The sequence below is a fragment of the Notamacropus eugenii genome, chromosome 3 (assembly GCF_028372415.1).
Source record: "Notamacropus eugenii isolate mMacEug1 chromosome 3, mMacEug1.pri_v2, whole genome shotgun sequence".
Classification (NCBI taxonomy): Eukaryota; Metazoa; Chordata; class Mammalia; order Diprotodontia; family Macropodidae; genus Notamacropus; species Notamacropus eugenii.
In genome coordinates this window covers 399,827,898-399,840,556 of record NC_092874.1, presented here as the reverse complement: position 1 = coordinate 399,840,556, position 12,659 = coordinate 399,827,898, and the positions used below count along the sequence as shown (strand labels likewise).

At 37.7% G+C, this 12,659-nt stretch overlaps 1 protein-coding gene across 5 annotated transcripts in view; it reads left to right on the top strand.

The window, feature by feature from the left end:
• The window catches only part of TMC5 (transmembrane channel like 5), a 137,348-nt gene that overhangs the window by 65,096 nt on the left and 59,593 nt on the right, over positions 1 to 12,659 (top strand). For all 5 annotated transcript variants that reach the window (XM_072598003.1, XM_072598004.1, XM_072598005.1 and 2 more), the window contains 3 exons: positions 1,351 to 1,838; positions 2,982 to 3,133; positions 12,002 to 12,070. In XM_072598003.1, coding sequence (XP_072454104.1) covers positions 1,351 to 1,838; positions 2,982 to 3,133; positions 12,002 to 12,070 — 709 coding nt within the window. The remainder of the gene's footprint in view (positions 1 to 1,350; positions 1,839 to 2,981; positions 3,134 to 12,001; positions 12,071 to 12,659) is intronic.

Sequence of the window (12,659 nt, the reverse complement as noted above, 5' to 3'; positions counted from 1 at the left end):
TTATCCCTATTGAGATCTAGGGGTGTTTGAACCCCAAATTCAAGGGCAAGTGACACAGGTCCTGCCTCAAATGAATTCGACTCAAACCTTCTTTCATCCAAAGATAAGATTTATTAGAACACCAGAATGAGAATCAGAGTCAGTGAGATTTTAAGAGTCCACACTATTGTGAAACTTGCATTAACAAGCGACCAGACTGAATGTGAGCACTTTAACAAAGGAAAGATGGACCTTTTATGTTTTTGTCCTTCATTCTCAAAGAGGACCATGACATCAAGATGTTGGCATGACTTGCAGTTGACTGATTTGAGTGAGGGAAGGCTATGCAAGGTCACCAGCCTCACTTTCTCCTCTAGAGCCATCTGGGTCCAGTGGCCTAATATTCATCAGGACAACTAGAGATGGTCCAGGATGCCATGTGGGACCCTGGCCATTTCAGGCTAATGTCTTATCAGATTTTCACTTTGAGTGAGATACACCCATTCAATGAATAGGCTTCTTTAAGTAGCTACTCAAGGGATGTCCCCTTTTAATAAAAAAAGAAAATTCAAATTGGAAGGAGAAGACTCTCAGGGTTCCTGGGTAAAAGAGAAACAGTTACTATTTAGTGTTTATATTCACTCTGTGTTAGGTGGGCAGGGACCTGTTGTCCAATCTAGGAGCTCCAGAGTGAATTGGGGTAAGGTTTGGTCTGAACAGCAAATCTAGTCAGTAAACTCAAAGGAAAAAAGGCAGCTTTTGGCCATGGAAGTGTATTTTCCCTTGGGTAGAGCACCCTAGGCAAGGACAAAGAGGAGAGGAGAGGGGAGGGGAAAGCAGGGGAGGGGAGGGGAAGAAAAGGAGAGGAAAGAAAAGGAGGAGCTGCTACTTACTCATGGATTGTGTTTGTTCTTCATTCTCAAAGACGACCATGACATCAAGATGATGACATGACTTGCAGTTGACTGATTTGAGGCAGGGAGAGCTGTGCAAGGTCACCAAACACACGTTCCCCTCCAGAGCCATCTGCAAAGTCAAGACCTTTTATACAGAAGAATGGGAAGATCTGGATGTGATCTAGGAGTGGCCAAGTAGTCTAGAGTGACTGGGAGATAACAGAGAAGGACTGGGAAAAGTCAGGTTCTCAAGATGAAGCCAGGGACCTGAATCATGTGGAAGGGGGTCTAGATGGAATTAAGGAGTAGCAGTCAAGAGTGGGGCCAGGTGCAGACAATGAGGGCTACAATGAAAGGATTAACTGGGAAGGGCCAGGTGCCCCAGGCAAACCTCAGGGACTGGACCACTTGGGAAAGTTCAAGGGCTTTTCCTTTTTGGGGTTCAGATCCCAAAGACATGGTCTTTTCCTTTTAGGGGTTCAGATCTCATTCCCATCATCGCAACTATCCTGATACACTGAACAATCCAGATTATCCTGGAGCTGAGGACTATCTAGACAATCCAGGCTTCAGGAATCATCAGGAAAATCCAGGCTTCCATACAAATCCAGCCTTTTCAAGATCCCAGGGGACTCCTGACTACCCAGGTCCTAGAAAGAGTTCCTACCATTCAAGGTCCAGGCACAACCCAGACTCCTTCAATTTCCTGATGATTCCAGACTATCCTGGGGCTGAGGACTCTAGAGACTCCAGAGAGAATCCAGATGATCCAGGTTCTGGTAACAATGCTTACAGATCAAGTTCCAAGAACTATCCAGATAGGCCAGGCTCCCTGGGAATTCCAGACTATCCAGGTGCTGAAGACAACCTGGGCACTCCAAATAATTGGAGGAGTGCATATAACCAAGATAGGGAGAACAATCATGACTACTCCTACTCAGAGAACCTGGAAATGGGCAGAAGGTAAGTGTCAAGAGCCTGACCTCCAAGAGATGGAGACTAGTTCTTAGACTGAAAAGTTATTGGAAAATGCATATCAATATTTGAAACAGCAGGTAATAAAATAAGTAAATAAAATAAATATAATATATGAATACATGTATTTATAATATAAATATATAATAGATTATTTTATATATTAATTATATATAATATTATGTTAATATAATATAATTATATATAATATGGACATTAGACAATAAAATAAATAAATAAAAGAAATATAATATATAAATAAAGATATTTATAATATATGAATAAATAAAAGACAGAGCAAATCAACCAAATGGGTGTACATCTAAAAGGAATCTATAGGCTCAGATTCAATCTAGCTCAGACTCTGTCTAGCTGGGATTCTATTGGGCCAGCTTGTGAATACAAGTGTTACAAATGCTTAGGCTCCTTAAAAGGCAACCCAGTTTGGTGAATCTTTAATAAACTTTGTTTTCTATGGCTTTAAAAATAAAATAAAATAAAATAAAAGGAATCTGTAAAAACAGCAAATTAAAAACTTGCAAGTAAACACCAAAAATAGAAACTCTAAAAATCAAAGGACAGATGAACAAAATTGAAAGTTATAAAAAAATCTAATAAATAAAATTGAACCTAGTTTTTTTTTGGGAAAAACTTATAAAATAGATAAACTGTTGGCTAATTTGATTTAGAAAATCCAAAGAAGAATACTAAATTACCAGTATCAAAAATGAAAAAACGGTTAATTTACAACCAATGAAGACGAAATCAAAGTAATTATTAGGAGCCATTTTCCCCAACTCTCTGCCAATAAAACTGGTAATAAAGTCTGTGGGACTGAACAAAATTATTTGGTTTGGGTCAAATACACTTACCTATATGGCTATGTATTGTGGTAACTTTTGTATCCACAAGATGGACCTAAATTAGGCTTAGGGTCCTTTTCCACAGAGAGAGCATCTAAAAATTGTTGTCAATCTTTCAGTACAATCTGTCAGAAAAGCATGTGGACCCTTTCCCCATCCCCCAAATGGCATGTGGGAAGTAAATGTGCTTCTGAAGAAAGCTCTTGTTCAGTAAATTCCACTGTTTCAATGTTTAAAATTTTATTAATTTTGTGAAATCTTACTATAGGTCAGGTCATCATTCTGGGCTTTTCCATCAGACCTCAGGTTCTCCTGGAAGAGGGAATAGAGATTACCCAGAATCCTTCCAAATGATCTCAAGACAACCTACATCTCTGTACAGCAAACATCCAGTGCCGGGTCCTAGTGATGGTGGATACAGTAAGTATTTTCCAAGACCAAATTTATAGGACTGTGACCTGCTAAAGAAATTAAATACAATGTCCTCAGGGAGGGCACACTGTTGAATATTAGTAACTTATAAATGCATCACGATTTTCATCATCTCAGTTTAGCAAAATTTAGTGATGGTCAATCAACTAACAAACATATTTTATTGAGTACCTCTTCTGTGATGAGTGTAGTACTAAGCACTGCAGTGGGATAAAAATGATATAAGATCTAACTCATCTCCCCTAGGAGTTTAAAAGACAGCTATATGATGCTATAGATAGAGTACTGGTTTTGGAGACCTGAGTTCAAATGTGACCTTAAACACTTACTAGCTCCATGACCTTGAGAAAGTCATAGTAGCTTGTTCTGCCTCAGTTTTCTCATCTGTAAAATGGAATAATAATGCCGCCTACCTCCTAGGGTGTTGTGAGAATAAAATGAGAAAAATTATTAAGTGCTGTTCAAACCTTAAAGCAGCAGTTCCAAGTAGGGGTCCATGAGATCAAAACTATTTTATGATAATACTAAGATATTATTTCCTTATTTAAACACTTCCTTTTCCAACTACATGCTCATGTGAGGCCTGATTTTCTTGATTAATTCAACCAAAACAACATATTGTAAGATATTGCAACAGATTGAGTGCAGAATCATATATGAGAATCCAGCTGTCTTCGATTAAACCAAACATTTAAGAGATTTGCAAAAAATAAAACAATGCCATATAGTTATTTTTTTTTTACTATTTTTCACTAAAAGTCATTTATGTTAACATGTAATGTCAATTATTATTGGTTCTTAATTTTATTAGCTTTCATTTTTAATACAGTAAATGTTGATAAGTATTATCCACATAAACTATTCTTTGGGGTCCTGAATAATGTTTAGGATGTAAAAGGAACTTGAGACCAAAAAAATTGAGAACCATTGCATAAAGCAGTACATAAATGCTAGCTTTTATAGTCTAGATGGGAAGATGGCATAGAGACACCTTGAAAATGAGTCAAGAACATTTTTAAGGAAGATTGGAATGATTATATTCAACAAACTATTTGTCCAAGGAATTACAAAATAGCATGGTGCATGCATCATTATCATCTTTCTTTTTAAAAAAAAATTATTAATTAATTTTTAGTTTTTAGCATTCACTTCAACAAGATTTTCAGTTCCAAATTTTCTCCCCATCTGTCCCCTACCCTCACCCCAAGACAGTATTCATTCTGATTACCCAGACCCAAATCTGCCCCTTATTCCCTTCTCTTTTATTTTTCTGTAAGGCAAGAGAGATTTCTATACCCCATTGCCTGTACATCTTATTTCCCAGATGCATGTAAAAACAATTTTTAACATTTGTGTTTAAAACTCTGAGTTCCACATTCTCTCTCTTCCTCGCTCCCCACCCACCCTCACTGTGAATGCAGGCAATTTGATATAACTTATACATGTGTAGTCATGCAAAACACTTCCATAATAGTTATGTTGTGAAAGACTAACTATATTTCCCTCCATCTATCCTACCCCATTTATTCTATTCTCTCCTTTGATGCAGTTCCCCATCAAAAGTGTTTGCTTCTGATCATCCCCTCCTCCAATCTGACCTTCCTTCTAGCCCCTTCCCCCCTACCTTCCTGTAGGGTAAGATAAGTTTCCATACCTAGATGAGTGTGTATGTTATTCCCTCCTTAGGTCAAATCAGATGAGAGTAAGGTTCACTCATTCCCTTTTACCTTTCCTTTCTTCCTCTACACTGTAAAAGCTCTTTCTTGCCTATTTTATAGGAGATAATTTATCCCATTCTACCTCTCCTTTTCTCATTCTTCCAGTACATTCCTCGCTCACCTCTTAATTTTATTTTTTAGAATACATCCCTTCATATTCAACTCACTTTCTGCCCTCAGTATGTAAGTGTGTGTGTGTGTGTGTATGTGTATATACACACATATATCTATACATACATACACATATATATGTGTGTGTGTGTATGTATGTGTGTGTGTATGTACATACACACACACACACACACACACACACACACATATATATTCCCTCCAACTACCCTAATACTGAGAAAGGTCTCATGAATTACAAATATCATCTATATCATCTTTCCATACAGGAATGTAAACAGTTCAATAAGTCCCTTATGATTTTTCTTTCCTGATTACCTTTCATGCTTCTTTTGAGTCTTGTGTTTGAAAGTCAAATTTTCTTTTCAGCTCTGTCTTCTCATCAAGAATGCTTGAAAGTCCTTTATTTCATTGAATGCCCATTTTTTTCCTTGAAGTATTATACTCAGTTTTGCTGGGTAGGTGATTTTCTTGGTTTTAATTCTAGCTCCTTTGACCTCTAGAATATCATATTCCAAGCTCTCCAATCCCTTAAAGTAGAAGCTGCTAAGTTTTGGGTTATCTTGCTTGTTTTTCCACATTACTTGAGTTGTTTCTTCCTGGCTGCTTGCAATATTTTTTCCTTGACCTGGGAACTCTGAAGTTTTGGAATCTCTTTCAGGAGGTGATCAATGGATTCTTTCTATATCTATTTTACCCTCTGGTGCTAGAACATCCAGGCAGTTTTCCTTGATAGTTTCTTGAAAGATATTCTCTAGGCTTTTTTTTATCATGGTTTTCAGGTAGTCCAATAATTTTAAAATTATCTCTCCTGGATCCATTTTCTAAATCAGTTGTTTTTCCAATGAGATGCTTTACATTGTCTTCTATTTTTTCATTCTTTTGGTTTTGTTTTATAATTTCTTGATCTTATAGAGTCATTAGTTTCCATTTGCTCCATTCTAATTTTGAAAGAATTATTTTCTTCAGTGAGCTTCTGGATCTCCTTTTTCATTTGGTCAATTCTGCTTTTTAAGGCATTCTTCTCCTCACTGGCTTTTTGACTCTCTTTTGCTATTTGGGTTAGTCAATTTTTTTAAGGTGTTATTTTCTTTATCATGTTTTGGTGTTTCCTTTAGCAAGCTGTTGAGTAGTTTTTCATGATTTTCTTGCATCACTCACATTTCTCTTCCCAAATTTTCCTCTACTTCTCTTACTTGATTTTCAAAATCCATTTTGAGCTCTTCCATGGCCTGTGACCAATTCATATTATCCTTCAGGGCTTTGGATGTAAGAGCTTTGACTTTGTTGTCTTCTTCTGATTGTATGTTTTGATCTTCTATGTCATTAAAGTAATTTCATATAAATTGATTTTTCCCTGCTCTTTGCTCATTTTCCCAGTCAATTACTTAGCTTTTATAACTCTTTGTTAAGGTATGACTCTGCTTCCAGGATGGAGAGTGTACTGCCCCAACCTTCAGGGGTTTTGTGTAGCTGTTTTAAAAAATGTTTCTAGGGACCTGTAAATTTTCAATTTTACCAAGGTTGTATGATCAAAGCAGAGGTGTTTACTCCTCTCCTGTTCAATGCTCTGGTCTGCGAGTGACCACAAGCACTCTTTTCTGCCTTGGAACTATGAGGAGGATTTCCCCCTTCCACCATGGCCACAAGCTCTGACCACACCAGCACTTCTCCTGGCCCCAGGACTGCCACTCAGGACTGCAACCCAGAACCAAGCAGGGCAAAGCAAGAGTATCCCACCTCAGCACCAGCAAAGGGATCCTTGAAATCCCCATCTGATCAGCACCCCTCCTATCTGTAGGCTGAGAGCTCCAGAAACAGCTGCTGTTTTCACTGTTACCTCACCACAACACCTTAGAGTTGGAGCTGGACCATGCTCCTCTCTCACCCAGGTTGGACAGATGCTTCCTACTGATCTTCTAAGTTGTCTTTGGTGTTTGTGGGTTCAGAAGTCTGGAAACAACCACTGCTGCCAGTGATTCAGTGCCCTAAGGCCTGCTCTGGGTTTGCTGGGACCCAGTCTGTGACTGCACAGCTCATGCTGGACTGTATTCCTCTCTCAGTCTAGTGCAACAGACCTTTTATGGTGACCTTCCAGGTTGTCTTGGACTGAAAATTTGTTTCACTCTGTCATTTTGTGGGTTCTGCTGCTCTAGAATTTGTTTAGAGTTATTTTTACAGATATTTGGAGGGGTTTGGGAGAAAATTCAGGAGAGTATCTGCCTTTACTCTGCCATCTTGGCTCCACCCCCATTATCATCTTTCTTCTCAACTCATAGTAAGCATGTGAAAGGAACCCTGGAGGCCCCATGGAGGAAGAAACAAAGATGTACAACATAGTCCTTTCCCTTTCAAAGTTTACAAGTGAGTTGAGAAGACATCTAAATGGAGAAATAAGAATATCTCCCCCTTATGGCAGTACAGGAAGCATAGAAGAGGACCTTCTTCAGAGGAGTTGGTTTTGGTCTGGCCCTGTCAGGGGAGACCATATTCCTGGAAATAAAGAGGAATCCCAGTTGAATGTGAGTGAATGAAGGAAGCATTAGAAGAAGGTCAAGAAGGTACAAGGAATGGCAAGGGAATGAGTGAAAGAAGTTTTCTTTTCATTTTTTAAAAAGCATAAGAAATAAAAAACCAAAAAACCCCAGTAATTTATTATAAACCTAATTTCAAAAAAGAAAACTCACTAAACTTTTATTTACAAAAAGTTAACCTTGAAAAGTGACATTCAACACAAAAGTTTTAAAAGTTTATCACTTTATTTCTGTCAGATCTATGGAGAAGGGAAGAATTTATGACCAAACAAGAGATAGAGAACATTATGAAATGCAAAATGGATGATTTTGATTACATTAAATTGAAAAGATTTTGCAAAAAATCAATGCAGTCAAGATTAGAAGGAAAATAGAAAGCTGGGAAGCAATTTTTATAGCCAGTGTCTCTGACAAAGGCCTCATTTCTAAAATATATAGAGAACTGAGTCAAATTTATAAGAATACAAGATATTCTTCAATTGATAAATTATCAAAGGATATGAACAGGCAGTTTTCAGAGGAAGAAATTAAAACTATGTATAATAATATGAAAAAATATTCTAAGTCACTACTAATTAGAGAAATGCAAATCAGAACAACTCTCAGGTACTACATCATACCTATCAGATTGGCTAATATGACAAAACAGAAGAAGGATAAATGTTGGAGAAGATGTGGGAAAATTGCAGCACTAATTCATTGTTGGTGGAGCTGTGAACTGATCCAACCATTTTAGAGAACAATTTGGAACTATGCCCAAAGGACTATAAAAATGTGCATGCCCTTTGACCCAGCAATACCACTTCTAGGTCTGTATCCCAAAGATATCATAAAAATGGGAAAAGGATACATATGTACAAAAATATTTATAGCAACTCTTTTTGTGGTGGCAAAGAATTGGAAATTGAGGTGATGCTCATCAATTGGGGAATGGCTGATATATGAATGTAATAGAATACTATTGTGCCATAAGAAATGATAAGCAGGTGAACTTCAGAAAAACCTGGAAACTTATATGAACTGATGCTAAGTGAGAGGAGCAGAACCAGGACAACATTGTACATAGTAACAGTCACAATATGCAGATGATTAACTTTGACAGACTTGGCTCTTCTCAGCAATGCAAGGTTCTAAGACAACTCCAAAAGACTCATGATGGAAAATGCTATCCACATCCAGAGAAAGAATTCCAAAGTCTGAATGTAGATCAAAGCATATTATTTGCTCTCTCTTTTTTGTTTTGTTTTGTTTTGTTTCTTCTTTCTAGCAGTTCATTCCATTGGTTATAATTCTTCTTTACAACATGACTAATGTGAAAATATGTTTAATATGAACATATATGTAGAGCCTATATCAGATTGCGCGCCATCTCGAGGAGGGAGAAGGGAAGAGAGAGGGAGAAAATTTAAAGTTCAAAAGCATGTGGAACTGAATGTTGTAAACTAAAAATAATATTTTTAAATTTAAAAAATTCATACTTTTCCCCAAAACCCTCCCCTCTTCCTAATTTCCCTCTTATTGTACAAGGCACCACTATCCTCCCAGTCACTGAGGTTCAAACCCTACATGTCAGTCTCAACTCTTCCCTATCTTATCTTCCATAATCAATCTGTTGCCACAACTTGTTGATTTTTACCTTCCTAACATTTGTCCCATATATCTCCTCTCCTCTGACACTGCCACCACTTCCTCATTCCTGGACTACTTCCATAGTCCATTATTTGGTCTTTCTGTCATAGGTCTTTCCCTACTCCAGTCCATTCTCCACTCAGCTGTCAAAGTGATCTTTCTAAAGGGCAGATATCATGATGTCACTCCACTTTGAAAAAGCAAGGACCCTGACATTCACAGGAGGGTCTGCTGTACAGGTTCTTACATCTGCTTTTCTAAAAGGAAAGACAACTTTTGAGGGGTCTACTATCCACTTTAATCAAGCACAAGTATCATTCACTTAGTTCAGGGGAAAAAGTCAGCACCCTGAACTTCAGAGAAAATACAGAGAAATAATAATCAACAGACAGGGGTTCCAACTGTCTGACCATAAGCAATACATATATCACAGTTCAACAGACAGATCCAACTGTGTGACCATATATGCATACATAGTTATCAGAGAGAGAAGCACCAACATCTGGGTTTTCAAAGCTGGGGTGCTCCTTAGAGGCTGCCCAGAGTCTCATCTGGCCAAACAAACACTTCCAACGAGTTAGGCCCAAGATGAAACCTCACCTCAGAGTATTTATACATTTTTCAGAGCCAGAGGGCATCACAACCCTTGAGAATCAGTGTATAGAAACTGACAAAAGGTGTGGGCCTCCCCTAATCAAGCTTTCCTTAATAGGCAGGCCCATTAATGGGTGGGGAAGATCTTTAACTCTCTGATTAGCATTACACACTCCATCCCACTCAGTCCCCTCCAGCAGCTCCCTATCACCTCCACAATCAAATACAAAATGCTCTTTTTGGAGTTCAAAGCCCTTTGTAACTTTCTCCCTCCCCACCTTTCCAGTCTTCTTACAAGGCGAAAACTCTCACACCCTCATACTCTGTGGTCTGGTGACAATGGCCTCCTTGCCTTCCCCCCCAGGACACTGACTATAGATTGTGCATTTTCTCTGGCTGTCCCTCATGCCTGGAAGTCTCCCTCTTTTTCTCCACCTCTGGGTTTCCCCCTGCTTCCTTCAAAAGTCCCAGCTACAATCTCTACTTTCTACAGGTAGCCTTTCCCTATTCCCCTTAATTCTAGTGCCTTCCCTCTGTTTATTATTTCTAGTTTAGCTTGTTTTTAGGTTGTTTATACCTAGTTGATCACTTATCATCTCATTAGGCTGTGAGCTTCTGGAGGGCAGGAACTGCCTTTTACCTTTCCTTGTGGCCCCAACTCTTAGCACATAGTAGACACTTAATATGTATTGACTGATTTAGTCATTGTCAGTGTATGTATCAAATTTTTGTTTTGGCATTCTTCACACTATTCAACAACTTTCCGTATTTCTTTTTTTTTCTTCATTTTACATTCTTAGTGAAGCAGATGCTTTTCTCATTTGCTAAAGGATGTGACCTTCAATTATCTAGATATCCAGATAGTACCCCCACAGAAAACTCCTTTGAGTATGCAGAATTTGCTTATTGGTCTCATAACAATTCACATTTGCATAGCATTTTATAAGTACAAATATGTAAACTATCTCATTTGGTCCCTGCATCAATTCTGTATGTTAGGTAGGTCAACTGTTCTTATTAATGTTTAACAGATGAGAAAAGTGAAATTCAGTAGGATTGAGTGTTCAGTTTCTCACAACTGGGTTTCTCAAAACCATGTCCCATTACTCATTCGAAGGTCAATGTTCTTTCCAGCACATCCTACTGTCTCAGGGAGGACTGGCTATGTTGCCCAAAAGCATCTTCTCCTTTGCAAGTTTAGGTCTTATCATTGTTTGCCTCTTGGGGTAAATCAACATAAATCCAAATAGGGCATTTTTCCCAGGAGGCTTAGTCCCTCTGAGCATTTGAAAGTCAGTATTTTGAGATAAAAGGAACTTGGATTCATGAAGACCTTGGCTGGAATACCCACTCTAGCTATGTCACCTCATGCAAGTGACTTACCTCTCTGAGCTTCAGTTTACTTATCTGTAAAATGGAGGTAGTAATATACTTTCTACCTGTCAGGATCAAATTTATAAAGTTTAAATGAGAATGCATATGTACAAATGCTAAAGAAATGTAAGCTGTAATAGTAATTTTTTCCCTTGAAAATGAAGATACTTAAGATGAATGTTTTTGAAAGGAAAACTTAGGAAGGTTCTTTTCACTTCTGAGTTTTTTGTACACATTGCCAAGTTACCTCTAACAGAGCTCTACTTTCCTTCCTTTTCTCTATTGAAAGACTAGCATTTAATATTACCAATTAATGCTGGGGGGAAAAAAAAGTTAGAACTTAAAGGGATCCTAGAAAGAGATCATGAAGTCTAAAGGTTATAAGCCTATGAATTTTTTAAAAACATAGTTAGCTATGTTTCTATATAATTGGTTCTCTTTTGAATCCTGTGAATATTGTTTTATAATTTAAAAATATTATTCTGAACAGGGATCCATAGGCTTTACCAGGTTGTCACAAGGCTTCATGACACACAAAAATGGTTAAGAATACTAGAGCTAGTCCAACTCCTTTATTTAATTAATGGAGAAATTGATATCCAGAGATATCAAGATAAATGCTATGGCATTTGTTAGAATCTGAATCTGAGAGTGAATTCAGTTCCTAAAAGACTAACATTGAGTTTGAAAATTATTCATATATTTTTATATTTAACATCAATAGTCTTTTTGCTTTTGTCCCATTACTCATTGACATCAATTACTTATTTAAAAGAACTGTGCCTAGAAAAATATCTTTTTCTCTCTGTAAATATTATTCATTTGATAGTAAATGCCTTTTGTCCCCCCATGTTTTCTTTTATTCTCCATTCTAATAGGAAACATTGCCTATGAGGATGAAAGCAGTCTTGATGAACATTATGGAAATCAGCACTTGGGAAGAGAAGGTGAGCATGTGGTAGATAGAAATATGACTCAAATAGGAAATGGGGTTGAATTTTAAGCTTTTTATTGGACCTCTATTGGTTATCTCGACTTTTGTCTTGCCACCAGACTTCGATGATTCTGGAGGAGAGAGTGAGACTAACAGCAACTCTGCCTCACCCTCATAACAATTTCAAGCCTTGGGAGAGATACAGGACACTGATACAACATTGAGTTAAGCTCAGGGTTTTTTACACAGGAGACAGAAAATCAATGACTAGAGAATACTGAGCCTCAAAAACAGGCATACATAAGATAGTGAAGAATGATCAGAAGGGGTGTGTTGATAGCAAGGCTTGACTTATGAATTGGTCATAATTCATAAATCTATGGTCATGGGTGGTCATAAAAATTGATCATAATGGCATAAACCTATGCTGTATGACTCAAGGTGACCCAAAGACCTACTCCACCTTCCTATGATCAAAAACATCTCATTCATCTGCCCACTATATGTTAATAACATAACCTTCTTCCTCTCCCTGAATGATGTCATCTCTCTCTTTCTCTCTCTGTCTCTCCCCCAACTCCCTTTCTCTCTCTCTCTCTCTC